This window comes from Scedosporium apiospermum, assembly GCF_000732125.1.
Source record: "Scedosporium apiospermum strain IHEM 14462 chromosome Unknown SEQ_SAPIO_0033, whole genome shotgun sequence".
Taxonomy (NCBI): domain Eukaryota; kingdom Fungi; phylum Ascomycota; class Sordariomycetes; order Microascales; family Microascaceae; genus Scedosporium; species Scedosporium apiospermum.
In genome coordinates, this window is record NW_015971734.1 from 400,708 (window position 1) to 417,127 (window position 16,420).

Genomic DNA, 16,420 nt, shown 5'->3' on the forward strand with positions numbered 1-16,420 from the left:
ACAAACAAGAAAGAAAGACAGAGCGAAAAAAAGAACGAACGAGGATCTGAGGCTCTATGGGAAGTCTCAAGGCGAGGCTATCATCACCGGCTGTCCTTTGCATTCTTTTCTTTCGATTCCAATTTTAATATTTTTTTTCTTATCTTGTCGAGGCTTGTTATTCTGGCTTGGAGTAAAAAAATTAATACACGTCCTGTTTTGTCCGCTTCTTGCTGTATCCCGCTTCAAGCTTCCATTTGCCGAATCGAGTCCTTTTTCGGCATTATCAGACCATCTCAAAGTCTCTCGCTCAGCAACAAGCAACATCACCATAGGCCACGTCCATCTCCCTGTTTCCCCATCCTCCATTCCTAATTCTCCATTCCCGCCGCTGCCGTCCCCGTCCCCGCCCGGGTTCCGATCCTGTTCCTGCTTCCTGCTTCCTGCTTCCTTGGCTTCACCTTTCATTTCCTGTTCCCTTCCCCTGGACCTTGGAGCTGGGCCTGGACCCCTTCATACCCCACGCCCTTCCCCATCCATACAGCCCATTCAGTCTCTTTCACCCACCCCTTCAGCTCTATCCCCACATCCCCGAGGAACCCCTCGAGTCAGTTCTTGCCTTCAGAATCTGCAAGGAGATACGCAGTCTGCTGTATCCGGCAAAGACCAGGCACAAAAGGTTAAACGAACTCCAAAGACGAAGGACAAGAGAGACAAACCTATGGCACCTTCTGCAAATAAGCCAAAGTCGAGCCTCGCCAATTACCTCAATAATCCCTGTCACAACTGCCGCCGCCGCCGTCTCCGTTGTGATCGGTCCCGTCCCATCTGCAACAAATGCTCCTCCTCGGGACGCGAGTGTCTTGGCTACGACAAGCTCTTCATCTGGACCCAGTGCGCCGGTACTAGGGTGCCAGGACAAGCCCAAGGAGGCGTTCGTTCAGCCGCCGCCTCCACCACCACCACGGCGGCCTCGGCGACGACAGCAACGACAGCAAGGCGCACAGGTCACCGGACCACGGCCTCCTCCCCATCTATAGTCTTCGCACCCGTACCAGTTTTCGCTTCCTTCGACGGCCCTAGCTATTCAACGCCAGCGTGCGTGTCTGACTCTCTCGATTCGGTGTCCGGCGATGCGCAGCAGCCCAGTACTGCTCTTACGGTCACTGCCACTCCCTCCTCTACTGCGGATGACTGCACCGATACTGCTCCTGCACATGCGGCTGTTGCTGTTCCTGCATGCAGGCCGACAAGTCTTACTGATCCGTCCTTTAAGGATCTCGATGAACCGTCAAGGCGCTACCTGGCTCACTGTTGGTCCATCCCTTTTCTTTTGTCTTCTCTTCTTTTTACCCCTTTGCTCTTGTTGGCAGTCCTGTTTCCTACTTTCTCCACTCCCTATTGTTCCATCCGCGCATGCTCCTTTTTTGTGCCTTGGGCAAGGTGCCTGTTTTTGTTTCGCCCTGTCTTGCGAGGCACGTCATTCACATTTCATAGATTATTTACTCTCTCGAGCAACAATCTAGGAGACGCAAATTAGCTAACGAGACAACTTAATCCTTTTCCACCTCAAAAAGTCGCTGATCGAGTATGTAAAGACCTGGCAGCTCACGATGGCCCCGGCTGCAACCCTTTCCGGGAACTCATACCTCTTGCACTCAAACACCGCTTCCTGCTGCACATCATAACAGCCACCTCCGCTGTGCACATGTCCAACATCGCCCACCCTAAAATCACCGCCTCTGCACTCCTGGAACGCGCCTCTACCCCATCCCCAGCGTTATCCCCATTGGATCTTTCAGCGTACTTGCAATACCTGAGATCGACGGATGGGGTATCGCGCCGCGCCTTTTTGGATTCGCTCGTTGCAAAACAGAAAGCTATTGGCGATTTGAGAGCTGTGTTGCAGAATCCAGGGTCGGCGGATGGAGGAGTTTTACTGGCGGCCGTGCTGTTTTTTGTTAATTTTGAACTTATCGATCTTGGCAAGAGTGGGTGGAGGACGCATCTTCATGGAGCATGCAGGATCCTGAACCTCCTATCCCCAGAGAGCGACCTCGCCAAGGTTCGCTCAAGCGCAGTGCTTCAGGATTGCATCGTCTCAGATTTTGTGATGTGAGTATACGTACGATCCTTCATCACGGCGATGATGACCATCATTTTTTACACCAAGATATTAAAACTTTGGTCTCCAACAGATACCACATTCTCGGCTCAACTCTCACCTCGGCGGGTCTTGGCGCCAACATCGCTCACCATGCCCTCGACCTTCTCCCTGTCATGGAGCGAGTGGTAGGCGATAGTTACCTCTGCTGCCCGCCCAAAATTCTTCACATCATCCTCTCTGCTTCTCAACTCTCCGGCGAAGCTATGTGCCCTGCCATACCCGCTTCCGTCACGGCCTCGGGCCTCGAGCTCATCAAGCAAGCCATGGCCTTTGACATCCATGCCTGGGCTCTCGGGATTCAGGACAAGGTAAAAGTCCCTGATTTAAACAGTCGCAAAGCCGTCGCCTCCGCGCACCGCTCGGCCGTATGCCTCTATATTCTCCGAGCCATCCCCTCCACCCGAGCCCACGCACCCGTTACTGTTGACGAGCTAGTGGCGGACATCTTTGGCCACCTCGATCTCGTCGACGAAAATGATGAACATTTCAAGGCCACATCCTGGCCTACTGTTATTGCAGGTGCAGAGACTGAGGATAGAGCCTCGAGGGAGCGGGTGCTTAAGAGGTTACTGAAGCTGTGGGAGTGTTGTCCATGGGGGTATGTGTTTGCGGCGATAGAGATGTTGAAGAAGACGTGGAGGATGAAGGATGAGGAAGGGATTGGTATCGGAGATGCTGGGTGGCTGCAGGAGTTGTGGGCGAGGGATATGGGGTTCTTGATTGTGTGATGATTAGAAAGAATAATGTAGGAGCGAGGTTTTAGACACTTGGGAGAATGTGTGTGGTAATATGCTGGTCTATAGAGGTTCTGCATTGGGTTTGGGATTACAGGTGGCTGGGTTAGGTTGGTAGGCGTACGGTAGTTAGATGTGATGGGATTATGAACTGGACGCTCTCTACTCTGCTTAAATCAATGCTTGCTAAGGTCCTTGATCAAAACAAGCTGTGAGAAGGCCTTTCTTATGAACATGGCTGCCCAGCCCTTTGACAAGCTAGACTGGCATTCAAAGCCAACATGAACTCACAATTAGTTCTGGAAGGCCCTAATAAGGGAAGAACTGAGGGCTATTTAGGGAAACTTGAACTCAGAAAATTCTCCTGTCTCCTTTTCACATGGTTGACTGATTAGGCGAGTGCGGATAGTGATATCCATCACCACAGCTCTTCTTCAAGTCTGGATAGCACTCGCCTCGTCTCCCAAGAAGTGATTCAAGAGTGGAGACTAAAGGAAGGAAGGGGAATTTTAAAAAGGGGAGACCTGTGATGAGGCTCACAGGCATAAAAGGGCTTTGAGCTCTTTTACCTTCTTCAACAGGAGAGCTGCCTGCCTTTCATCGGCACAGCCGGATCTGAATGACCTCTCTTTCACTAGGATAACTCAAGACTTGACTGGGATAGCTTGGAGATCTCCACCGCCCCGTCAACAGACCTGCCCAGAGAGTCTTAGATTATCTCAACTTACTCCCATCTCCTCCTCTCCAGCAAGTCCCCTCCAATGGCCTACAGGTATAACAACCGGGGCTTCGGCCGAGGCGACCCAAGGAGACCAGGAGCCCGTCGCCAAAGAGACTTCCACCCTCCGCCTCTCATCCTCAACCCTCTCTACCAACCGTCTCCCGCCCTCGTCTTCCCCTCCCGCCGCATCGTCATCTCAAATCTGCCAGTCGACATCCGCCTCTGGAGTCTCCTATCCCACATCCAAGGCGGTCCTCTAGTCTCGGCCAAAATCCTCGACACGCGCCCTATCCAGGGTAGTATGACGGCCCTCATCGAATTCGCCTACCACGAACATGCGACAGCATTCAAGGCCCTAGTTGAGAAGAAACCACTCCTCCTAACATCTGAGAAAACGGGCGAAGTTGTCGAACCGAGCGTCTTTCGGCCCACGACGCCATCGTACCCGCTCGCGGGGCACGTCCTAGCTGGTATAGAGCTAGCAGGAAAATCCCGTGTGCTCGTGGTAAAAAACTTGCCTCCGCGGGCCATCTGGCCCTTCCTCGTAGAAATGAACCTCTACGGATCGAGGGGCGTGAAGGATATCGTAAACATCGAATACCGCTGGGGCGGCAACGGCGAACTTACCATCGAGCTCTCAAGCATCCGCACCGTAGACATGGCCATCGAAGTCCTCGCCTCCGAAAGCGGATTCCTCCGCCGCGCCCTCCTCGGCTTCGACGTCAAGACCTCCTACGCAAAAGATCCCTGCCAACGCCCTATCGACACAAACAACCCTTGGCCCTCCGGAACCCTCGACGTCCCCCAATCGGTTAAAGACCCCGAGGAATTCTTCACGCGCGCCGAGTTCCAAACCGCCTATGCCGATGTCCCGCCCCTTAAGCTCCCCGATCCGCAGCAACTCGTCAAAAGCGAGGGACACATGAAAACCCCCCTCCACCCGGAAGACTTCTCAATCTTCTCGCCGCGACGGGAAACGCAGGGACGCAACACGACCGAGCACCGCTGGACGCATTACGACCCCGAGTCCGGAGCAAAGTGTACCCGCTTGACCTTCGGCTGGGAATATACGCTCGAAGACTGGTGGAAGGCCATCGTCCACAGATACCTGGAGACCGAGGACGTCAAGTGGCAGGCGGTGTTGGACTTGTACTTTGAGGCTACGGAGACGACAAATATGAGGAGGTTGATTGCGTATGGGAAAGCGAAGGGGGTTGTTGTGCCGGGTCCGGCCAATCTTTGGGGGATTTTGAGGACGAATGCGTGAGGTTTTGGGGATGGGGATGGGTTTGCTTGATTTAATGACAACGGGAGCATCTCTTTTCACTTTTCTTTGGCTCATTTTGCTCTTGATTTGAGAACCCCCCTGGTTTTCGATTTCTTTTCAAGGGAAGGGAATGGCGCAATTTATCCCTCGATGCCGAGCTGGATCTACTTCACCATCTCCCCGGGCGCACATATCGGCCACTTACATTCGCGCTTCGAGAGGCTGAAATGATTGGGACCGAAACCGGACAAGCCATATATACGCATTAGAATATCTTCTTATTTTCATTTGTCTAGATGCCCCGACAAAACATCACGACTCTCTTCTATATCGCCGACGCCGCAGAATCCAGATAAGAGCATACTCCGCAGATAACAGGAAACCAGCACAGATTGGAGAGACTAGGTCGGCGCGCCATCAACGCTGGCCCCCCTCAGATAAGGAAATACACTTGCATATTCCTCATATCATGCACACAGCCGTCTCCCCCATATCGTGTAACCCGGTTCCCTCCCCATCGCTGACCACTTGCTTTATGCTTCTCCACACGCAGAACCATGAACCCGTGAAACATTGCCGAGCTTGGAGGACAAAACGGTCTCAAGCCTTCATGTCCCTCAATCCTGAAGAAACCGTCCGCCCAGCTGCTTTTGTTCGGCAGCCCAGATGCCAAGCTTACCCCAGATCCACCAAACCTTTCCCCAGCGGGCGTGAAGTGGCACATTAGCGAGATGCCCCGGTCACGCCATGCCCTTGCCAGCTCACCTCATCCGCCACAACAGCTAAATGGCTGGCCCTCCTCCGCAAGCCCCAATATGCTTGGCCCACTCCCTCCCCGCCAATCCTTCATGCCCACGAACTCGAGGCGAGCGGAAAGGCTCGGCTTCTAGAATCGAAAGTGATCACCCGCAGAGTCACGAGGTCCTTGTCGCCGGTGTGGCGGCGGGGGAAGGACTCGTCTTGGGGGGAGGTGGGACCCCAAGGAGGAGCTAGGGCAGACCGGTGGATGTGTAACTAACAGGTTAATATGGATGCCCCAAGATACTCTGACCTGGAAAAGACCGCAAGTCCAGTATCACCTTTGCACCAAACTTTTGCGAAGTGACGAATCAATGAGCTGCGATAGTCCACGCATGCCGTACCGATAGGCATTTGGACCCTGGACATGTGGCGCATCGGAAGGCGTGAGCCGCAGTCATTCCCGGTCGGCTCATGACCAACACACCCAGCATTTCTTTTCTTCTCTTTTTCCACTATGTTGCTTGGATCCAGTCTGGATGGCACACATTGGACGAACATGGCATTCATAGCCGAACGGGTACGGCGAGAAGGATCCAAAGCATGCGGGGAGGGCGGGCTGTGAGGGATACACAAAGCCCTACTTTGTGGTTTAGGAAACGGCAAAGTAAAAGACGAGGAAAGAAATGAGAAGGACGAAAACTTAAACGAGGCGGGGTTTCGGTAAGAGCGGTAGCTTGTTGTCTTTGTCGGGCGCCAATTGTCAATAGAGCAGACCGTTATTAACCCTGTGTTATGAGGCACAGAAGTGAATGTTCGATGCACCATCGAGCATCATCTGTCTTCCTCTTCAGCGACGGGGGAGGTTCACCCCGACAAACTTGTTGTTTGCCAATATACTCACAAGGGATAAAATGAGCTGTGACACTATCACAGTCGATCAGAATCCCCTATCACTCGCAAGGGTCTAGGATCCGCGCCCTGCAGCACCTTCGTATAGTAACCAGAGTAATCAAACAAACCGCCCCTTCTGCATCTCGCAGGAGAGCGCCGCTGACGTCCCCCAGAGCGAACGATGATATTCCATATACGATTAAACGATGACCAGTGGCTCCACCCTGTTCACCGCCAGTCCTCTCTCGCCTCTCCCTCTGCTAGTTGCTAGTGGGTCTCACAGCTGAACCAGTTCTTCGGAAAGCCCCGAAAGAATAGCGCGAAAGACGCGGAAACGCCAAAATAACTCTCGAGGCGAAAACAACGGTGTAAAGTGGGGGAACGCCATCATAGATCATGAGCTAGCCAACAGAGGCCGATCGAGGTTCGCCGCAGCAGCTCGTCGAGCCCTGTAGATTGGGGGTGGGGGCAACGCATCGCAACACTTCACCCAGATTGGCAATAAAATTTGAGGGTCCCAGGGCACTCGGTTTGGAAGGTGAGGCGAAAGTGCAAAAAGGACTCATCGGAGAAGATTTCGCTTCTGACCCCCATGTTGGACGCCTGGTGGTGATGGCCACACGGAGTTGACTGTTTCCTTGTCGAAGCTCCAACCAACCACGACACACGATGAGGGCGAGTGACAATGCACGGGGTAAGAAACCATCGGATCGCTGGCGGCAAGGAGGATATCGAAAAGACGGTGAGCTAGAAATATTCTTGCCCCTGGAAAGCTTCGATCCCCAGGTTAGGAGTTAGGAGTAAATCTGATAATGAAAGAGATCACCATTTCAGTGTGCGGGGAGTTTCGAGGTCTTTCAAATGAATTGGTCAAGGAAGTTCACTCCTATTTTAGACAGGAGGGCTCAACTGCGCCTCTAAAATTAGGGCTGCAAGAGCGCTTATGTGCGGTATCTCTGTCACTGGCTCTCAAGCAAGGAGTAAGGCAACAGGTTCCAGGTGACCAGAGCCACCACTTGCCGCCCAGGGGGTGGCACACAAACGAACGCAATGAAGTGAGACGTGATTGTGAAAGAAGGGCGCCTCTTCGGTGACATTCATCAACACAGTTCGGGCGCCCAGGAGCCAGCCCAGTCCACACAGGGGCAGCGTGGAGTGAAGGGTTACACTGGGGTAAAAGGCGACAGCGTTGAGTGCTGATGGGGGTTGACAAAACACGACACAGCGCATGGGGACCTGCCCCCATGCGCAATAACATGCAGACGGCACTGGTCGAAACACACCTGCCATTCGCTTGATTTCCATTTCTCATCACCAAGGCTCGGGGGCACTGACCCCCACTTGACTCACGTGACTCGAACGAGCTGCAAGCAATCGTTTCGATTTCCCCATTGATTGAGATGTTGTCGTTTCCTTGCGGATTGATTCGAAAACTGAATTAGGGATCGTGCCATGGTCATTTATCCCCCGGAATTTCCGTCATTTCCGTTCTCGTCGCCTCGCATGATGAGGGAGGCTTAGGGGGGCACGAGATGGGGGCACCTTTTGTGTTTTCGGGTGAGTGGTGGTCCGTGAGGAAAGGAAAGGGGTGTGGGCGGGGGTACCACGGACCAGGCTACTTCTGGATGGCTTGGGGGCTCCTTTCTGATGTCGAAGCCTGTCCAATTTGCTGTCGTTACGATGGGGTGGCATGAGAACAGAGCCGTGGTGTTTGCCCTCTGGGTTTTATGTTTTATGTTTTATGGAGTGGATGACAATCAAGACTAACGACGAAGCTAGTTCGTGAAGGGGAAAGCTGAGCTTCCAATTTCGGAGATCTAGAAGCGATCCCCCAGAAATGCCAAGGAACAAACAATTGTGAGGCCTGACTTCGCCTCGCTTGTGTGGTTTTGGGATGTCGGGGAAGTCCACAATATGGACTCGAGAGACCGCGAAGTATCTATGACTTCGTGCTCCGCAGTGTAGACTCACATCTCCCTTCATCACATTTACCCCCGCCTTCTCACCCCAATAAAACGAAGGAGACAAGGCAGGGGCCCTGCAAACCTGATCCAGAGCCAGAGTCTCGGGTCAGGGATCTCCCACCCAACGCCCCTGTGGACTTGAGCCAGGAAACGGATTTTCCAATCAATCCTAGCCCGGGACTCCCCACCTCACCACCCCTCCCCCCTCCCCTCGCCAGCCATTCCTCCAGTCGGATTATTCATGCTGATTCCTGCACATCAGCTAATATTATCGCGGCGGTACGCTGTGTGTGGATAGCTTGGCGGGGTGAAGGGTGCCGCACATAGTGTAATCTTACTACTGGAAGTCCATCGCTCATGATCGTACGAGCAGTTTTTGGGGACTGGCGGATGCCCCTTTCCGCTTACCTCATTACCTCGTATATTTGTTCTCTTGTGGGATAGCGCCGTGCCGAAGTGGATGGTGGTTGGTGTTGGATGGCAAAATGAATTTGTGGAAGCACCAACTTCGCTGACAGGCCTGGCTACCTTCGGTTCATCGACGACCGATCTCACCTCGCGCCTCACCGAAACGGGCAGCCAGGCAGCCTGAGTATCTGAGGTCACAAGGCGGTGCGTGGTCTTGATTGGTTGTTGGGGGGCGCCACTCACACCTCAAGGGCCAATGTTAGCTGGAGACGCGCAATTCCAAGACTTGATTACTTCGTACAGTTTAAGTCTAGGCATCGAACTCGCCAAGGTCATGAGGAGAGCGTTAATCACCGATCATGGAGGGTCAATTGTGGACACTTCCAACACTGCACTATCTGTCATCATCTCTCTACTTCGTATGTATCGAGAAGGAGACGGGAATGACGATGATTTCGTTGACTAAAATCGAATGTCAATTCGGTTACTAAGTGGACCTTGAGTGGATGCGGGAACAAAAAGGAAGCAACACTAGGCGGGCTCGACCGCCTCCATGAGACACTTCATAGTTCGTTCACGGGAGGAATTCAAGGCGGTACGACGGGTTGTAGGCCGTTGAGGAGGGAAGGTATCAATTAATTCGATAACTGCAAGAACGGCCATGACGATCAAAGTGATCCCAAGTCAAGTTAAGTTAAATTCTGACGAGGACAGAGCGTTTCGTTGGGCGACTTCCTCCCTTCATCCACCCCTGTTGCTCTCTGGGGAGACAAGGTTTCGCCTGGCTTCATGGTCGCGTGGGGGTCACCCAGGGTTGCCCTTTTCAGCTCCACGATGGCATGAAGTCACTGTCTCTTTTCTTCTTCGAATTCTTATTTTTCTGTCTTTTTATCGCTCCCTTTTCCTAGGTTGACCCTACCTAGTCATTAATCGTACTCCAGTAATTCGACTAACCGTCCAAAACGGCAAGAACGCCGGTACCCCCGTTTAGTTCCCTTCAGTAATGTCGTTGAAAGTACACACTTTGGGGGTGCGGGATTGGAAAGGAAACTCGACTCGGGTCCTCCGTTAGAAAAGATTGAAGCGGCAAGTGCCTACCCTAGAACATCACCCGGTCAAGAATGCGAGGGGTGCCTTCTCCAGTTCCACGGAATTCCACCCGTACCATTCGGCAGGAACTAGAGAGGGGGGACCCTGAGTGCGGGAAAAAAAAAAAATCCAAGTTCTTTTTGGTGTTTCCGGCTCGTGTTGGGTAGACAGAACTGACCAAACGGCGTCATGATGACCTTCTTCGCGCATTGGGTCACCCACTGATCCATCGCCGCTGCATTTGCACAGACGAAATGCAGGGCCCTTGGACGGAAGGTTGTCCTGTGGAACCAACCGAGACCAGAGGTTTTCCCGATGCCGGGTCCAGATCATCCATTTCATCTCGTGACCAAGCTTCCTGTCCGCCGAACAGGAAAGTCCTCGCCTTGGAGTGAGATGCACCTGTCGACCGACAGCCGACTTCGTACTCCGTACAGGGAATCGGGCAATCATGTGCGTCGGGGTGTGACCTGACCTTTGACGTTCAGGGACGTCACGACAATAGTTGCTGCTGTACGAAAGGACGACCGAATCCAGGTCGGGCCACTGTGACATTATAATGTATGTATTACTTATCATCTTCAGCGGATGTTGACGTCGGTTCTTGTTGGCAGTGTTCAATTCAAGGTTGCCTTCAATCCGAGTCAATTGAGACCACGATGGCTTCCATGACTGTATAATATCGGGACCCTTAACAAGACGAGTGCTTCCCGGCTGTTTAATGAACAGAATTATCCGCCAATGATTTGAATTCTCAATACAATCGTCGAGATTTGTCGTTTATTAATTTTTCAGAGAAAAAAAAAAAGAAAAAAAAAAAAAAAAAAAAAAAAAAAAAAAAGAGTGAATGTTGAAACCCTGTCTTGTCACGATGACTCTGTCTGCATCTTGCTCTCCCGCCTTGGGGTTTCATGACCAACTTGGAACGCACCCCAGGCTGGTGTGACATCGTTCGTACAGGACTAGGCCTTGGCTACGATACCCATTTCGACCTAACTCGTGCCTGTCTGCCGCCTTTGTTGTTCGTTCCTGGCGGGTACTGCAACAAAATCAACAAATACCTCAATAATGGTACCTGTTAAGAGGGACTCGCCCTTCAACCCTCCCCTCCAATATACTACCATGCCGGAAGGAACGAGGTCACAAGCCCACGCAGAACACCCCCAGCCACGGTATCCCGATCCGGCCATCTTTCAACACACCATGCAGATTTCGCGGCTCTGGTTTACTCTCTTGCAAGTCCGCGGCGGCTCGCGAACACGTCGACCTCCATCAGTCGGCAAACTTAGTAGGCAAGACACGGCAACTCTTCATACGAGCTAAGCCGGACGGGCTGTTGTCGCGTCCCTGGATCTAGACGCTCTTCGTTGACCCATTTCTCAGTCCACAATATTGTCTCTTGAAGGAAGCACAGTCGGATTCATGGGTCTAGACGCGGATGACTTGAGGCAGCCCGTCTGTGATTCTGGACTCCAATCTGTGACATCAATGGCACCATGACATCCTCACTTGCATCATGATGGATGCCCAGACCTCAAGAAGTCATAGACATCAAGGCGTTGATATTGGCTCTCATGCCTGCGATTTCCAATTGCAGTCTCGTGCAGATTCACGGCCGAGCTGATACCAAAGTCTTCTACGTAAAAATGAGACGGTGACGACACATCAGGATTCGTACCGGCTCGTCTTCAAGTCCAGAATTGGAGGAGACTACATGAACCTTTGTATTATTCATCCCCGGACTCTTGACATTGCTCTTTCGTTGCTCAAGTTGGGTTAATGCAACACTTATGTGTCTGCGGGCTGGCTGCCCATGTACTTTGCGTCCTGTGCTTGACAGCGTCGGTACTTGCCTGGCTTGTATTGCTTGCAGGAGCCACCAATGTTACCAATGTTGAATGTTGGGCCGTTGAATTTACGACTGCTGGAGAAGGCGAGGTCAAGTGAGGGGTGTGACCACCCTCCCTAGGTGAATATCCGGAGTACTCCGTCGTCGGTAATCGGTAAATGGATGGTTTCAAGATCCAGGACACGCGAGGCTCGCAGAGCGCCATGCCCGATTCTTGCCTCCAGAACTTCAACTGGACGGATTTCAGCGAGGGGAGAGAATACGAAGGAGACATATTGGGAGTTTTTGATTACTGATGCGATCCCGTCATAGCATCCTTAGTCTGGCCTGAGCTGTTTCTGGGTTTTGGAACCCGAGACGGACCTTAACCATACTTCGTGCTTCACACGAATGCTGTCACCGCTTCCACAGAGCACTTGAGGTTTCCCCCAATCAACCCCGGTTCAATTCAAATGAAATTTCTTCACCAAGGACACCAACCACGAAACCCTCCTGCCGTTAAGACCCTGGAGTTGAGGAACCTGGGCATTGGGTTTGTCTCTCATCCGGGCTTAGGCGGACCCACCCCCACGTCAATCAACTGAGGACCCACCATGCTAGCCGTTCGTTATTGCCCACACCCCCCTCCAATGAGTGATCAGTGACGACCAGTGCTTTCCATCCTTGAAGCCCCGCTGGGGTTTGTACACTAGAATACCGAGGTACTTGGTTTTATGATACGAGAATTTGCACAGAGAAAGTACCTTTCCTTTCCAGTGAACGAAGCTTTGCGGTGGTGTTCTCACACACCCACCACGCCTGATCCAGCACGGTCGTAATCATCTGTACCTCAATGTCGTAGATCAACAGATCCCTACATCAATTGATGTAAGGTTTACGTTGCCAGGCACATTACCCATCTTTGCGCCTCCCCTTACGAAGAAGACACCCTCCTCCTGCCATTCTGGAAATATTCCCAGTGCCACCAGTGCCACCAGTGCCTCGATGCCATTGATGAGAGAGCAACGACGGTAAAACGGGGCGTCTCTAGCCCCCAACTACTACTTCGTACTAGCACACGACACGGAGTGCAAGAGTGTATTTCATCTGAAATGCTACATCTGTACCCCCTCCTTGGAACCAGACGAGTCTCTACTCTTGCCACTAAAACGAGCCCCCGTGAGCGAATGGAATTGCTTGTATTTGGCTTCCAGTGCATTCTTGATGACACCTCCACGCTGTCCCCAATTTTGCCCATCGTGAACGGAAGAAATGTTCCAAGTACTCATATTAAAGCGACCCCATAGATCGCCAAGCCCCACGCCCCCTCCCACCCCCCCTTTCACCACAACATCCATCCACCCCTTCCTCCCCCATCTGGATCGACGAGAACGACTAGGGGTATCGACTAGTGTAGTCGAGACGACACTTTTAGCATCTAAGCCGTCTGACTGGATCGCCTTTCTCTCCGTCTTGGAAAGACTTCCACCTACGAGGTACGAAGTAGTCAGACCTTGGCAGCCCAGCCCTTTCGGTGTCCGTTACCCCATAGGAGGTCTCGTGTCTACTTCCTCATACTTTAGACTCCGCGACTAGCCAGGCCCGCTGGATATATAAGACTCACGAGCCCCCCCCTTACCAGCTGCTCTCAGGTCAATCAAGACACTCGCATCCATATCACTACCTACTTGACTTTTTCAATTGCACTGAGGTTTCCTCACCTTCATCTTCCTACCTGCTACCATACTGTGCGGAGTCTGTACGTCAGGAAATCTCCTGTCTACACATACGAAATTTTTGGATATACCTTCACCATCTTGCGTGGATAAAGACCAGCACCTCTCGTCAAGGCCGCTTTAGCCTACTTCACCAGAAACGATCAACTACTTGGCTCAATTACCCTTGTTTGCTATTTCTCAACCACCTCCCACCATGACTCTCAGCACGATCACCCCACCTCCCCAGGAGATCTGCACCGAGATGGGCGCGCCCAAGGCCCCTCATCTCCGCCTCCCCAACGGCGTCTACGTCCCCTCTTTGGCTTTCTTCAACCCGAACGAGGACATTGACTCGGCGACTTTGGAGCGTCACCTCATCCGCCTTGTGAATGCCGGCGTGGCTGGCATCGTTGTCCACGGCTCCAACGGCGAGGCTGTTCATCTTTCCCACACCGAGCGCGCTGCCATGATCAGGGTTGCGCGGGATGCCATTCTTCATGAAGGCAGCGAAACCCGCATCCCCTTGATTGCGGGCTGCGGAGCTCATTCTACGCGGGAAGCTGTCCAACTCTGTGTAGACGCGGCAAAGGCCGGCGCCAGCCACGCCCTTGTTCTCCCTCCCAGCTACTACAACTCTCTACTTTCCGATGACAAGATTATTCAACACTTTTACGACCTCGCAGACCGCAGCCCCATCCCTATCCTCGTCTACAACTTCCCTGCTGCGGCGTCTGGTCGCGACCTGAGCTCTGACGTCATTCTCAGCATCTCTAAGCACCCCAACGTCCTCGGCGTGAAGCTCACGTGCGGAAACACGGGCAAGCTTGCAAGAATAGCGGCCGAGGCGCCGGAGGGCTTCTTCGTAGCCGGAGGCAGCGCCGACTTCATCCTCCAGGGACAGGTTGTGGGAGCCCACGGAACGATTTCTGGCCTCGCCAACATTGCCCCGCGCTGCTGTGTCCGCATCATGCAGCTCTTTGAACAGGGAAAACTACGCGAGGCCAGGGAGCTGCAAGCCCTTGTGGCCAAGGCGGATTGGGTGGCCATCCAGACCGGATTCGTTGGTGTCAAAGCTGCCATGGTTCACTTCTCCAATTACGGCGGCGTGCCGAGGAAGCCTTGTGTGGCGCCCACCCCAGAGGAAATGAAGCGGATCTCTTCTGGTCTCGAGGATATCGTTCGTCTCGAACAATCATTCGAGGAGGCCGACTTGGCGTGATCGAGACCACCTACCCGTCGAGATTCCTTCTGTCTTAGCAGAGGAACAGGCAGGCCTGGGATGTGTGGGGTCGGCGTTGTCGTTTGATTCGAGGAGGATGGAAAGGCACAACACAAAAGTTGGGCGACGTTGCACCGACACATCAGTGACGCGGAATTCGTTTTTGTGGAGCTCGTCCCCACGAACTCCAACAAAAACTGACGACTTCTCCGACCTCTCCATCCGCCAAATTGCCAGTGGGGTTTTCGATTTCGGCCGACCCCGCCCGCCTCTCTTCGTTTGAGCGCAACGATGGCTGATGATTTTCTGCTCCCCGCATTTTGTTCCCAGGCCAGCCGTGCCTGGCGGTGGAGCCTTTCGGCGTTGGATTGGATTGGATTTTGGGACTCTCTTTCTCTTCTACCTCCCAAGTGCATCTTCTTGGAGATGGTGACACGACACTCGGCATACCGTGCTGATTTGTGATGCGTGGTGAAAATTTAATACTAATTGGGGCGCGGCAGAGGGCCTCGATGGTACCTCGTCCCCTTGTCACGATTATCATCGCAAAAATTTTTGGGACTCTTGGAGTCATGGGTGCATTCATTCGGGCTTTGGATATTTTTGGCATCTAGTTTATTTTTCCTTATGGTTACGGTTTCATGATACAGACGGATTGGATATGCTTGCAAAAATACACCTTCATTATTATTCATGGTAATTTGTTTAGACATTTGCCGAGTCCCTTTTGTGCTTGTGTTTTTATTAGATCACTTCCGCGGCGTGAAGCAGCTGCCATCTTCCCGACCCTGCATGAGCCTCGCTCATCCTTAGTTTATTTTGAGGACGAAGCATCGCCATCACGCTCACACCAATACCACCAGTCTCGACCCCAGGCTGCAAGTGCCCCGAAGCGATTGACACGCTCTCCACATTCGTCCCCTTTGCAGCAACACAACAACACATCCAGCAGCCCCTCCCCCGCCTTTTCCTCGGTCGCTTGCTACATTACACACTACATTGGAGTCCTCTTTTTTCCAACGTGACCCCTCACCTGACCCGCCCTCCCAAACAGACATATGCATGAAACAAGTGGCAGTTCAAAAGAGGACTATCATCCTTCTCCAGTTTAGGCAGAGCACGCTGGCAGTGGGAGTGAGCTGTTTCCTTCCAATGCTGGTTCCTGATGGCTAGTCGCTTCGTAGTGCGAGGAAGCTATTTTGGTCTCGCGAACAGCACACCCACACAAGCGATGCAAGTTAATGGGGCCGAGTGGGATTCTTGAGATCCCTCTCCCTAGAGCTCGCCTCGGTGTTAATTGATACGATTTGAGTCCTCGGTTCACAGGACAGAGCCTGGCAATAGACCCTATTCGATTTTACTGTCCCTCCCCATCACATGATTGTTGAATAAGGGAGACTGACTGTGCCTGACAGACCCAGTCCGCTCCGCCAATATTAGCCCTTAATTTTGCCCAAATATAATATATAAAATAAACCAAAATAGTAGGAGACGCAAGCCAGACCGGTGCCGTGCAACGAATACCGAGGGTTCCCTTTTGTGGAGAGCTGCATCCTATAGCTCGCAAACACGGCTCGTGATATTGCAGGTGACTTTCTTTCAATGTTTCGTTGGTGAGCGAGGCGAGTTCGCTTCCAATTCAACGGTCCCACAAACGGGGGAGGAGGGGCGGCGGGGTCTTAGCGGGGAAAGAA

General features: G+C 52.7%; 1 protein-coding gene and 2 pseudogenes across 1 annotated transcript; all 3 read left to right on the forward strand.

The window, feature by feature from the left end:
* Positions 1 to 700: 700 nt before the first annotated feature.
* SAPIO_CDS0691 (uncharacterized protein) lies at positions 701 to 2,874 on the forward strand (the record flags this gene model as incomplete). Its single annotated transcript, XM_016783411.1, has 3 exons — positions 701 to 1,292; positions 1,578 to 2,094; positions 2,178 to 2,874. The coding sequence occupies 3 exons, from the start codon at positions 701 to 703 to the stop codon at positions 2,872 to 2,874; spliced, it is 1,806 nt and encodes a 601-aa protein (XP_016646177.1).
* A 767-nt stretch (positions 2,875 to 3,641) lies between these two features.
* On the forward strand, positions 3,642 to 4,868 carry SAPIO_CDS0692 (annotated as a pseudogene; the record flags this gene model as incomplete).
* Positions 4,869 to 13,721: 8,853 nt separating this feature from the next.
* On the forward strand, positions 13,722 to 14,726 carry SAPIO_CDS0693 (annotated as a pseudogene; the record flags this gene model as incomplete).
* Between the last annotated feature and the right edge of the window lie 1,694 nt (positions 14,727 to 16,420).